We start from the raw sequence: 13,490 nt of genomic DNA, 5'->3' as shown, positions 1-13,490 counted from the left end.
GTCATTAAGAAAATAGAGTTTACTGGAACTCATTCTGTGCCAGAATTCTTCGCTATTGAAGAGTTCTTTGGTTTTCTTTGCTTCAAGTCTCAAGATAGTTAGGAAACAATTGCGTAACTTGAGTGACGACATATTTACCTTCATGTTGCACATTCTAAAAAGTGAAGTTACCTAACCATGTTTCATGGTTTAGTAATACTGTTGGTGGTATTTAACTTTAGCAAATGTACGTCTTTGCCCACAAATAATAGCATACTACTACAAAAAATTGGTGAGCGAACAAATAATATTGAGTTATGATATTTTCTACTTGTATAATTTTAATATCTGATTTTAAAAATTGCAGTTTTCAAATTTTGTTTAAATTACATTGCAACCCAAATTCTTAATTTATTAAAATACTGTTATTTTCAGATATCAAATATATTAATTGGATGATTTTTAATTAGAATAAGTCATATCTAGCATTAAAATAAGACATAATACTTTATAGATATTTTGCAAATTTTTATATATTTATCTCGTTGCAAAGTTTTTTTCTTTGTAAGAAAAGTTTCAACGAATATTAAATTTTAAAATTTAATATTTGCTATTGAATTTAAGCCTTCCATATTATGGTTTACAGAAGTATGAAGGTGTCTCTGTGTGACTTTGAACCGTTCAATTGAGCTAGTAAAAAATTGAAATTAATTCCTAAGTAAGTAGCTTCAAATACCAACATTTCTTCCAGTTTAAATGTTTTTGAAAAGATGATAATAATATTACTTATGCCGAACTATTCTTGCTTTTCTGAACTAATCTTCAAAGCAAGTGGTACACGAACAGGGATATATTTACCATGTGTCAACATAAACCGTGGCCCGTGACAATAAATTTCGAGGGGTGGCAAATTCTCCCGGACCAATTTTTGAAAAATATTTTTGTTCAGAAAATTTCAGAAATTTATTATTCATGTGCATATTAATATGACACGGGCTTTATCATATAGTTACAAATTCATGTTCTTAATTTCTCTTTTCAATTGTCGACACAATATTCTTTGGACGTAATTTCAAAACATTTCCCATTGTTGATTAACTTCCAGAATTACCTACAGCTTTTAAGCTTTATCATCCAGCCGCCAGCCAGGTACATAGACAAGGACCTTTATCATCTCCCTTCGAGATCAGAAATGAAAAAATTAAGGAAGGATGAAACAAAAAGAAACAAGGAAAAGGAAGAATCAGCGTTAAAATAAAAAGCCAAAAATAAAATTAATTTTTCGTCATCGCATCCTTGCAGTATCAAACACATTATTTCAAAAACAATTTAATACTGCTCCTTTAACCTGTCATTTGGAACAGACAGTAGTTGACGGAATAATAAAAACAAAAAAGTTATGTGGAAAGAAAGTTCTGTTAACATTTGATTCAACAGAGAAAGGAACGCAGATATTATAAAATATTTTACAAGACATTATTGGATATGTACTTTTTATAATAGTTGAGGTCATAATGAAAGGAAAATAGTCATATTTGAATGAACAGAGGAAGGAACATAGATATTGTAAAATCTTTTTCAATACCCTTTTAATTCTTTTACTCGAAATTTCTTCACAGTTTATTATTAAACTATTTACTAACATATTCTCATTTTATTGTCCTAACAAACTAATATATGTTGCTAGTAAAATAGTTTAGATAGATCAAGCCCCTGGTGTGATGACCACAGTATTTTATATCACACTCCCCCTCCCCCCGCAATTACGAAAATCCTGGCTAAAAGAACCAATATATGTTGTCAGTAAAAAAGTTTGGAATGATCGATCCCTGGTGTGATAACCACAATATTTCATGCCACGGACCTCTCCCCATTACGAAATCCTGGCTACGTGCCTGAGTCAGTGCAAGTAATTTATGACTGCTTTGTTGTTTGGCAAACTAAATATAAGTTCATTAGGATGGGTCATTTTTTTGTTTCGTTTGATCAGGTTGCTGTAAAGGTGTCATTCGGTTAGAGTAGTTTATAAGAAAAATTGCTTATTTCAAGAAGGGCAAAGTTTTCAGCAGCCGAAGGTAGGCAACAAGGATGTCACAGGCCGCATCTTTGTCCCTTGATTCATACATAAGAAACTGTTTTTAACAGTAACATTGTAAGCTTTATTGTTTTTAATGTGAAACGTTGTATCTTTTATTGCTCATGTTTACGTTACAATGCGAAAAATCAAACATCTTGTGTAAAATTGTAATTTTGTATAATTTTTTCTTGTTTTGTTGTATGTCGTTCTAAGAGCTTGTTTGGTATTAATGGCATATAATTTCTCCATACCTTTCTAAATTTATAGAACAAGAATGCCTTAGCGATTCTTATTATGATGATTTTTGCAGTGCTTGTCTGATTTCGGATTCACTCTGTGATAGTTGGAAATCACCCAAAATTCACCACAGGAAGGTGGCTGCAAATTAAGTTCCTCCCATCTACCTGTTATTCAATCTTTTCTTAGCAAACTTGTTCGTCTTTATATGGCATAATTATGCTTTGTTTCGAATACTGGCATACGCTGACATGTGGCCAGTTTTACCAGAAAGTGATCGTTTCTTTTCTTTGGTTGACAAAGTGCTTTTGAAGCCTCTGTTACCACGCGTATGATTATCTCAACGGGTTGACTATGATGCGAAAATGACGTTGTGTTAAAATCATTCTTGACTATATTCTTGATGTTTTCTTTGAGCTGGTCGTCGTTAGCGACTTTGAGATGGTATCATTATCTCGGTGGAAAACTAATCATCATGTCGTAGTAATTGGCTGATGTAAAATTGATTTCTAGGACGGCGAACTTCGTAAGAATCTTCTTTTCTGTTATCGACAATTTTTGATACGTCATTATCCTAGTGTCCTAATGTTGCCGTTTTCATCCGTTATCATGGCTGAGAGGAGGTTTCCATGACAAGAGAACAATCCATAATGCATACGGATTAGTGGAAAATTTATTTCATGTCTTCTGAAATAAATGTGGCCAATTCAACGATTTTCCATAAAAGTCGGGATTTGTCACAGCAACAAATAAAACACATCTGACCAGAGCAGAATGAAATATATTAAAAACTATACTTACAATGTGTTACAGTTTCAAGGACCTAACGTCCTCTTCATCAGACACAAACACTCTGAGTGTTTGTGTCTGATGAAGAGGACGTTAGGTCCTTGAAACTGTAACACATTGTAAGTATAGTTTTTAATATATTTCATTCTGCTCTGGTCAGAACTGTGTTTTATTTGTTACTCTACTTATCCAGAGCCATGGAGTTTGTTCATTGTCACAGCAAGATGAATGTAACTTAATTTCGAACTACACATGAGTGCAGACTCGAATCACGTACAGGGCGGGCACAGTGGCTTAGCGGTTGATGGCTTACCTCTGGTGTGTGGCATCCCTCGATCGATAACCGGCTAAGTAAGTTTGTGATGAAGAACATAGTGTCCGTAGGTTTTCTTTTTCGCTGCTGATATATCATGTTAGAATGAAGAAGTTGAATGTACATATGCTTGTTGCGAATGTTACCTATGTCACTAAGAACAAAGCTTGTCAAAAATAGTTCCCGGACACATTTATTCTAGTTGCTAAAACACAATGATAAATTCCACTCAATCAATAAAATTAGAAGCAATTATTTTGATAGGGTACAACATATAAACAAACATTTTTGTTTGTAGGTGGAAATGTTTCTTCTAAAGAAGATGAGAGCAATACTAAAGATGAAGACATAGAAACATCCAAAGATGAACACATACAGAATGTTACCAACAACACTGACATCATAAATGAAATAAATTATGTAAAAGGTAAAATTCTTGTTTACTTCAATCCTTACTTGTAACGATGAATACACTGTAACCACTGAAATAATTAACCTTATAAAAATTTTGTTTCCTCTGTTGATTTGCATGCGTTCATTATTACAAATGTGTCTGTTTCTCTGGTGCAACTTTTTAAACTTTTTCTATCATGCGTCCTAGTTTTTACTGTAGTATATATTTGCTTCATGATAATTACATATGATTGTTTCTAAGTAAGAACATAACAATATTAAAAGCTAAAAATGTTCTGTTGGAAAAGATGTTCTAGAAACTTACGGTAATTCTATTGTAAACATAGTACCCGTCCTTTTGCTTTATTTTTTAAAAGTTTATTGTTTCATTTCAGAACGAAGACCATAGGAGTCGTAGACCTATAATTTAAGGTGCAATCGGAACCTCCGGTATGGGTTCAATTTTCTATCTTCAGAATCGAACCGAGGATTACCACGAGACCTACAAGAAGTGCTATAATACACCTTGTTTTCGAGGAACCTAATGCTTACGTTCTATCGGGAGGTACTTGTCGCGGACACACGGATTACTCTTTGAGCACAATGTCCTATTTAATACTACTCGATGCTTACTGCTTTGTTGATTTCTACTTCTTCTTGTAGTGAAATTAATAAACTTCATTAATTGCTCTAACAAAACCTGTTTTCAGAAAGTAAATAATAAAAACGTTTTCGCAGCGTACAATAATTCCTCCAAAAATTCATCATTGAATCTTTCTATTAACGTATTCACACTAATGACACTATGTGACAATTTAGAAATTTTACCAGAGAGAGAGAAAGAAAGAAGGAGAGACAGATTGGTATTGCACGTAGAAAATCAACGAAACCTAATATTTGTTCCAAGATGATTTAAAATTAAAGGAGGTTTTCTTTCGTTTCCGATACCATATTTGAGCTACTGAACATAAATTAGACAAATCATATAAACAGCGTACAGAAAAAATCTTAAAATTTCTTTTCTCTCTCATTGCTGATATGTGATATTAGAAAGAAGAATTTCAGTGTGCCTTCATTTGTTGCAAATATTATTTGTATTACTAAGAACAGAGCTAGTCAAAGATACTTCTCGGCTCGTATATTCTAGTTGCTGAAACACAATAATAAATTCCAATCGAACAATCAAATGAAAAGCAATTATTTTTACAGGAAATAAATATTTTTGTTTATAGGTGAAAATGTTTCTTCTATAGGAGATGAAAACAGTATCGAAGATGAAGACATAGAAGTAGTGAACAATGAGCACATACAGAATATTATCAACAGCACGGACTTCTTAAATGAAATAAATAATGTAAAAGGTAAAGTTTGTGTTTACGTATTTTAATCTTTACCTATAACGATGTAACTAACCAGAGAAATAAGTAACCTCATAAAAGTTTAGTTCTTTCTGTTCATTTGCATGCGCTCATTATTATGAATGTTTCTGTTTCTCTGGTGCAACCTTGTAAACTTCTACTACCCTGCTACCTAGTTTTACTATAGTATTTATTTGCTTCATGATAATTACACATGATTGTTTAAATGTAGAAACATGAAAATATTAAAAGCTTAAAATCTTCTGTTGGAAAAAATGTTTTAGAAACTTATGGTAACTCTATTGTAAACACAATAAGGAATGCTCTATGAGATATGCGCTAAAACATCGTAGGATTTATCTGAGGGAAAATGTTATGACATATCTAATAGGTAATCCTACCGTTTTGTGATATATACCTAGCTACACTGCACACCCAACTAATATTTATACCAGGCGCCATAATGTTAAATTGAACACCTCTATAAAAACATAAAAATCAGAAGATACGAGGGGCATACTGAAAGTCGTGAGCAACCGTAATCTTTAGTTGTACGTGAAACCAAGTATATTATCTCAATCTACAAACCAAGTATATTATTCTTTCTTTCTTTCCAGACGTTGACGTTGTTTATTGCTAGCATGTAACACAGGCATGATTTCCAAAATGGCGGGCAGCAATGTTTCATTTCGACAGCGTGCTGTGACTGAATTCCTTGTTAAAGAGGACTAACCTGCTTCTGAAATTCACTGCAGACTACAGCATGCCTATGAAGATGTGTGCATGAGTTCCAGCAGTGTTAGGAGATGAGTGAAATATTTTAAGGATGGAAACACGAACATCAAAGATAAGCCTCGTAGCGGGCTCCCTCGAACTGCCTCAACGGAACGTAACAAGGTAAGGGTTGATGAGGTGATTAGGGGAGATAGGAGTATCACTGTGAATGAAATCGCTGCAAAACTTGGCGTTGGACATAGTGAGGTGCAATAAATGATTCACAGCTTAGGTTATCGGAAGGTTTGTGCCCGTTGATCCCACTTTTATTAACCGAGGGCCACAAACGTCAGAAACTAATCATTACCCAAACCCTTCTTCAAAGATTTCGACATGAACGTGATGATTTTTTGACGAGTATTGTGACTGGAGATAAAAACTGGTTCCATCGTTATGAACCTGAAACAAAATGACAGAGTATGAAATGGCACCACTTAAATTCGCCACCTAAGAAGAAAGCGAAGACAGTGCAATCGGTAGGGAAAGTTATGGGGAGCGTGTTCTGGGATGTATAGGGTTGCATTCTGATTGACTTTCTTGAGCCTGGACAAACCATAAATTCTGCCCGCTATATCTAGACACTTTTGAAGCTCCGTCATGAATTTCGTGATAAACGTCCTGGAAAGAAGACCATCCTTCAATAGGATAATGCTCGTTCGCATATCGCAAGTGCCACTATAGAGGAGATCAGGAGATTTGGGTGGAAAACACTTCCACATCCTCCCTACAATCCTGACATGGCACTCTGCGACTACCGTCTTTCAGAGTTTGTGAAGGAACAGATGCGAGGCCATCGCTACGAGACACTGGAGGATATTCGTCAAGCAGTGCGTCAGTGTCTATAGGCAGCTGTTACGGAATTCTATCGCAAGGGTATTTTCAAACTTGCAGAACGATGGGTAAAATTTCTGCAAAAAACGGAGACTATATGGAAAAGTTAAAGAAAGGTTTGTAGATTGAGATGATATATTTGGTTTCACTTACAAATAAAGTTTACGGTTGTGAAAAAATGTTGCTCACGACCTTCAGTATACCTCTCGTAAATTAACAAAACATACCTCATCAGTCCTTGCACCACCCTTCATTTTGTCAAGCATTTTACTCTTTCACCTACATACATCTGGCGGGGAGAAAAGAAATTTGTTTTCCTTTCTGTCACCTAATATTGCTTAAATAGAAATTTTACGAATTTTCTTTCCGAAGTAAAGCGTGCTCTAAACAAGAGAAATCTTACAGGATCGTTCAGAACATAGGAAATAAATAACATGCAATCTGACGCCATACACGTTGATATTTTAACTCAAGGAAAAATCGTAAGAACTTTTTACGATTTATCCTATAGTCTATAGCACATCTAACTCCTTTTTCTTTTGTTGTTGTTTTAAAGTTTAACTTTTCATTTCAGAACTGAGGCTATCTGAATCGTAGGCAAATAGGAATCGCAATTTAAGGTGCAATCGGAACCTGGATACGGGTTCAATTCTCTCCCTTGAGAATTGAAAGGAGGATAACCACAATACTAACAAGAAGTGCTGTGATATCCCTTTGTGTCCAGAATCTAATGCGCTTACGTTCTATCGGGAGATCCTTGTCGCGGACACACACGGATTACTCTTTGACCATAATGTCCTATTTAATGTCACTCGACGCTTAAAAGGAAAGTTAACCAGCTTCCAGTCGTGCAACTGCACGTCTGCAATCGTACACACTGAAATGCTATGTTGAAGTCATTTTGCACTTAATTATTGCCCCACCACACTGAATTTCACGGAATTGAGTTCCACCACCGCTATTTATGTCAAATAGCTCACTGCATGCACTTTCAACTGAATATAGAGCTTTCGTGCACTGCCTTTTATACAGAAAGCAGGATCAACTCAACTACATCCCCTGCAATGCATTTGACTGTAATTGGTCGGCTGCCGGGAATGCTACGTTGGCATAAATCAGTTGTTCTTTAGTAGCAATTGTCAAGCAATGTATATTAATACCAACAAAACTGCTTTCTAAATTAAAGCGTGTAACGTTTGTTCTTTTTAATTTCAAATATTTAAATCTTTTCTTCGTTATTTTTACGTTGCAAAAGCAACGAAGATTCAAACATCATGTGTAAAACTGAATTTTGTGTAAATTTTACTTGTTTTGTTGTATTTCGTTTTAAGCAACCGTTTTTTTCATTAATGGCATATAAATTTCTTCATACATTTCTAAAAGAACAAGAATGCATTAGCCACTCTTCTTGCATAACTTAACTGTTTTCGATTTACCCTGTGATACTTGGAAACCAACCAAAACTCACCACAAAAAGATGACCGTAACTCGAGTTTCTCGCACCTATTCTGTTATTCATTCTTCTCCTATCAAAATTATTTTTCTTTATATAAAATACCGTAACCATGATTCGTTTCAACTACAGGTATATGCTGAAGAGAAGCTACTTTTAACTGATAATGGAAAATTCTTCTCTCGGGTCCATAAACTGCTATCGAAGCCACCATTATTACACGTACGATCCTCTCAAAGGGTTAAGTACGATACAGAACTAATGTAATATAATCAGTTTTAAGTGTGTTCTTAATGGTATCTTTAAGCTGCAAAGTTATTAATAGTTTTTTCTATTTATTAGTTTAATGTCCCTTTTTTAGAAGCAACCATACGAGATTTGATCCTACAGCATGATGTGAAATCCGAATTGCATGAGATTTTACCAAGAATCGAAATAACTTTTCTAGTGGAGATTCTTCGTGTACAGTCGTTTGCTAATGTGAATATCTATTTTGGTTTTGTGAAATGTTTACTTGCCTAGAGGTAAAAAAAAGGTAGGACTTACAACAGATACTTCAAAGAATATGGAATATCAACGTATTTATTCTAATAACCCTGTGTAACAAATTCCATATAATACCAGAGAGAGAGAGAGAGAGAAAGAGAGAGAGAGAGAGAGTAAGAAAGAGAGAGAGAGGGAAAGAAAGAGAGACAGATTGGTATTGCACGTAGAAAACCAACGAGATCTAATCCTTGTTGCAAGAAAATTTAAAATTAAATGAAGTTTTCTTTCCTTTCTGATATCATATTTGAGTTACTGAACATAAAATACACAAATCGTATAAACAACACACAGCAAAACCTTAAAATTTGGTTTCTTTCTCATTGTTGATATCTGGTGTTAGAATGAAGAATTTCAGTGTGCCTTCATTTGTGCAAATCTTACTCATATTACTAAGAAGAGAGCTTGTGAAAAATACTTCTTGGCTCGTATATTCTAGTTGCTGAGACACAATAATAATATCCAATCAACCAATCAAATGAAAAGCAATTGTTTTTACAGGAAATAAATATTTTTGTTTATAGGTGAAAATGTTTCTTCTGTAGAAGATGAAAACAGTATCGAAGATGAAGACATAGAAGTAGTGAACAATGAGCACATACAGAATATTATCAACAGCACGGATTTCTTAAATGAAATAAATAATGTAAAAGGTAAAGTTTTTGTTTATTTTAATCCTTACCTATAACGATGTAACTAGAAAAATAAGTAACCTCATAAAAGTTTAGTTCCTTCTGTTCATTTGCATGCGTTCATAATTATGAGCGGTTCTCTTTCTCTGGTGCAACCTTTTAAACTTCTACTATCCTGCGACCTAGTTTTACTATAGTACATATTTGATTCATGATAATTACATATGATTGTTTAAAAGTAGAATATTCTGTTGGGAAAGATGTTCTATGATCTTATGATAACTCTATCAAAAGACAGCAACTCTTCTTTTACTTGTTTTTGAAAATTTAACGTTTCGTTTCAGAACTGAGACCTAGGAATTGTAGACCTGTAATTTAAGGTGCAACCGAAACTTTCGATATTTGTTCAGTTTTCCCTTTTCATAGCCGAACTAGGGATAATCACAAGACCAACAAGAAGTGCTATGATACCCCTTTGTATCCAAAAACCTAATGCACTTACGTTCTATCGGGAGATATTTGCCGCGGACACAAATGGAATACTCTTTAAGCAGAATGTCCTATTTAATATGACTCAATGCTTGTTGCTTTGTTGATTATAATTATTGCTTCTTCTTGTAGTGAAATTAATCATCTTCATTAGTTAGTCTAACGAAAAGTTGTTTTCAAAAAGTAAATATTAAAAAAGTTTTCAGAGCGTAATTACTCGAAAATTTGACATCTGATCTTCATTCTATTTCACTTCACAACATTTTGAAACTTGTAAAGCGTTACAGAACGTTTCATAAAAGCTAATTTTATCGTTATTTCTTTTTTTTAAAGCCGAGAAAAAATAGAGTTTAATTATGAGTATGATTTAGTGATTGTGACATTTAACGCTTAAATCAAAATATTGCTGACAAAATATAAGAGTTTCCCATGAAGAGCGCGACCTTTCAATTGCTAGTCATTTCTGTTCTGGTAAATTGGCAGGATTGAACGTTACACGATTTTCATCTGTTGTATTTGTCGTGACTATTAAGTTTTGAGCAGCTAAAAGGTAGACAACAGGGATGTCATTTTTTGTCATATTTCGTCCTTGACATATATTAATACCAATGAAACTGTTTTCTAAGATAAAACTTGCAAGTTTTATTATTTTTAATGTGAAAAAAATGTATCTTTTCTTATGCATTTTTACGTTACAAAGCAGCGAAGATTCAAACATCATGTGTAAAACTTTAATTTTGTGTAAATTTTACTTGTTTTGTTGTATTTCATTTTAAGTAAACGGCATTTTTATTAACGTCATATAATTTCTCCTAACCTTTGTACATTTATAAAACAAGAATGCATTAGTGAATCTTATGATGTTGTTGCAGCACTTAGCTGATTTCGAATTCACGCTGTGATACTTGGAAATCATTAGAAACACATCACGAGAAGATGGCTGGAAACTCTATTTCCTCCCACCTACCATGTTATTTACTCTTCTCTTAACAAATTTATTCGTCTTTAAATAACATAATCGTGCTTCTTTTCAAATACTGGCATATGTTGACGAGAGGCTAGTTTTACCCAAATGTGACCATATCTTTTCTCAGGGCCACAAACTGGTTTCGAATCCTTCGTTATTACACTTACGATCCACTCAACGGGTTAAGCATGATACGGGAATGACGTAATGTTATAATCCGTGTTTTTTCTAAGCTGGTCCATCGTTATCAGATCTTTTTTCTGTTTGTTAGTTTAATGCTCCTTTTTAGCACCAACCATATGAGACGTGATGCGACAACTCAATGTGAGATCCGAATAGTATGTTATTTTACCAGGAATCGAAATAATTGCCGATTCTTCGTGTACAGTTAGTTGTAAATGTGGATATCTATTTTGGTTTGAGGAACCTCTACTTGCCCAGAGGCAAAAATTGGTAGATGGACTAACAAAAAGTAGTTCAAAAATAAAGCAAATAAAATTATTTACTCTAATAACAATATGGGACAATTTCAAAATTGTGTAAGAGAGAGAGAGAGAGAGATTGGTAATGTAAGTAGAAGATTAACGATACCAAATTCTTGTTGAAAAATAATTTAAAATTAAAGGAAGTTTTCTTTCAGTTTTGATATTTTTGAGCTACTGAACACAAAATACACAAATCATATCAAATTATTATTATTATTATTATTATTATTATTATTATTATTATTATTATTATTATTATTATTATTATTATTATTATTATTATTATTATTATTATTATTATTATTATTATTAAGTATTCTGCCTTTTAGCTGGTCCTGGGACTAATGAGTGTTTTTCTTTTCTTTTCTTCTTCTTCTGAATTTTCAGCTTGGGAATGGAAATGTTTCTTCCATGTTTCTCGATTTTAACCTCCTCTTTTAACTCCCAATATTTTCTTCTATTTTTTAAATCATCGATCATTTGTGTTCTTCTTCTTCCTATTCCTCGCTTTCCTTCCATCTCTCCTTCTATTGCGGTATGAAGAAGACAATTTCTTTGCAAGATGTGACTAATCCAATTTACCCTTTCTACGAAGGATGATGGCTTAGAAGCGTCCTCTTCTCTGCTATCCGTTTTAAAACATCTTCGTTTGTTACTCTTTCTGTCCATTTTATCGTGTCCACCTTCTTCCAACATCACATTTTGAAGCTCTGTAAATATTTATTCTGTAACTTTTGTAATCTACAAGTCTATGAACCATAAAGTCCAATACTCCATTTACAGAACTTGACCAACTTCTTCCTTAATCCAATATCAAGGCTGCTAGTTAAGGGTGACCTATTCTTGTTGAATGATTCTTTGGCTATGGCAATTCTCGACCTAAACTGTTTGATGCAGTACACGTCTTTCGTCAAAATACTTCCCAGATATTTGAAATGATCGACCTCTTCAAGAACTCTTTGTTCTACTCTGACCTGTAAGGGCGACATACAGAAAACCTTCAAATTCGTTTTTTTTTCTCATTGCTGATATGTGGTGTTAGAAGGAAGAAGTTCAATGCACCTTGGTTTCTTGTAAATGTTACTTGTGTTTCTAAGAACAGAGCTTGTCAAAGATGCTTCTCGGGATCATTTGTTCTAGGTGCTAAAACACAATGATAAATTCTAATCAATAAATCAAATTAAAAGTAATTGTTTTGGCAGGATACAGTATACAAACAGATATATACTTTTTTTGTAGGTGAAAATGTTTCTTCTGGAGAAGACGAAAGCAATACCAAAGATGAAGACACAGAAGCACCCAAGAGTGAGCATATACAGAATATTACTAACAACATTGACATCTTAAATGAAATAAATTCTGTAAAAGGTAAAGTTTGTGTTTACTTCAATCCGTACGTATAACGATGAATACATTGTAACCGCTGAAATAATTAACCATATAAAACTTTAGTTCCTTCTGTTGATTTCCATGCGTCTATTACAGATGGCTATGTTTCTCTGGTGCAACTTTTTAAACTTTTTCTATCCTGCGATCTAATGTGAACTATAGTAGGTCCTATATATATTTTCTTTATGGTAATTACATATGATTGTTTCAAAGTAGAAACATACAATTATTAAAAGCTTAAAATGTTCTGTTCTGCTCTAGAAACTTATGGTAATTCTATTACGAATATAGTAAGACTTCTTTTGTTTGTTTTCGAAAGTTTCATTTCAGAATTAAGACCATAGAAAGGGATACGGACAAAATCTCGCGGCCGAAACATCGCCGCCTAAAATCTCGCCGGCCAAAACCTCGCGGGACAAAATCTCGCCGGGCCAAAACCTCGTGAGACAAAATCTCGCCGGGCCAAAACCTCGCGTGGCCAAAACCTCGCCGCCCAAAACCTCGCGTGGCCAAAACCTCGCAGGACAAAATCTCGCCGGGCCAAAACCTCGCGTTGCCAAAACCTCGCCGCGAATGAAACTTTTCTTTAAAATTTACCCAATGAGTTTCTTAATATGCAATTCCACATTACAAATAATAATAATAATAATAATAATAATAATAATAATAATAATAATAATAATAATAATAATAATAATATGATATAAAACATCGTGTGCGTGGACTTTCTCGGGTTATTCCCGTTTCCTCCCACTTTCTTTATTCGATCATTTCCTTGATC

General features: G+C 33.8%; 1 protein-coding gene across 4 annotated transcripts in view; it reads left to right on the top strand.

Annotated features, from left to right (window-relative positions):
• The window catches only part of LOC145692676 (uncharacterized), a 29,579-nt gene continuing 16,089 nt past the window's right edge, over window positions 1–13,490 (top strand). Inside the window, exons 1-5 of one of the 4 annotated variants that reach the window (XM_081768055.1) lie at window positions 1–271; window positions 3,694–3,822; window positions 5,042–5,149; window positions 9,272–9,400; window positions 12,560–12,688. In XM_081768055.1, the coding sequence (XP_081624181.1) occupies window positions 178–271; window positions 3,694–3,822; window positions 5,042–5,149; window positions 9,272–9,400; window positions 12,560–12,688 (589 nt within the window). In that variant the 5' untranslated portion in view covers window positions 1–177. Of the gene's footprint in view, window positions 272–3,693; window positions 3,823–5,020; window positions 5,150–9,271; window positions 9,401–12,559; window positions 12,689–13,490 lie in introns of all 4 variants that reach the window. The other 3 variants (XM_081768054.1, XM_081768056.1, XM_081768058.1) reach the window with 3 other exon arrangements.

Source organism: Thermobia domestica, chromosome 8 (genome assembly GCF_964235325.1).
Source record: "Thermobia domestica chromosome 8, izTheDome1.hap1.1, whole genome shotgun sequence".
NCBI classification, from domain to species: Eukaryota; Metazoa; Arthropoda; class Insecta; order Zygentoma; family Lepismatidae; genus Thermobia; species Thermobia domestica.
This window is presented reverse-complemented; position numbering and strand designations above follow the sequence as displayed.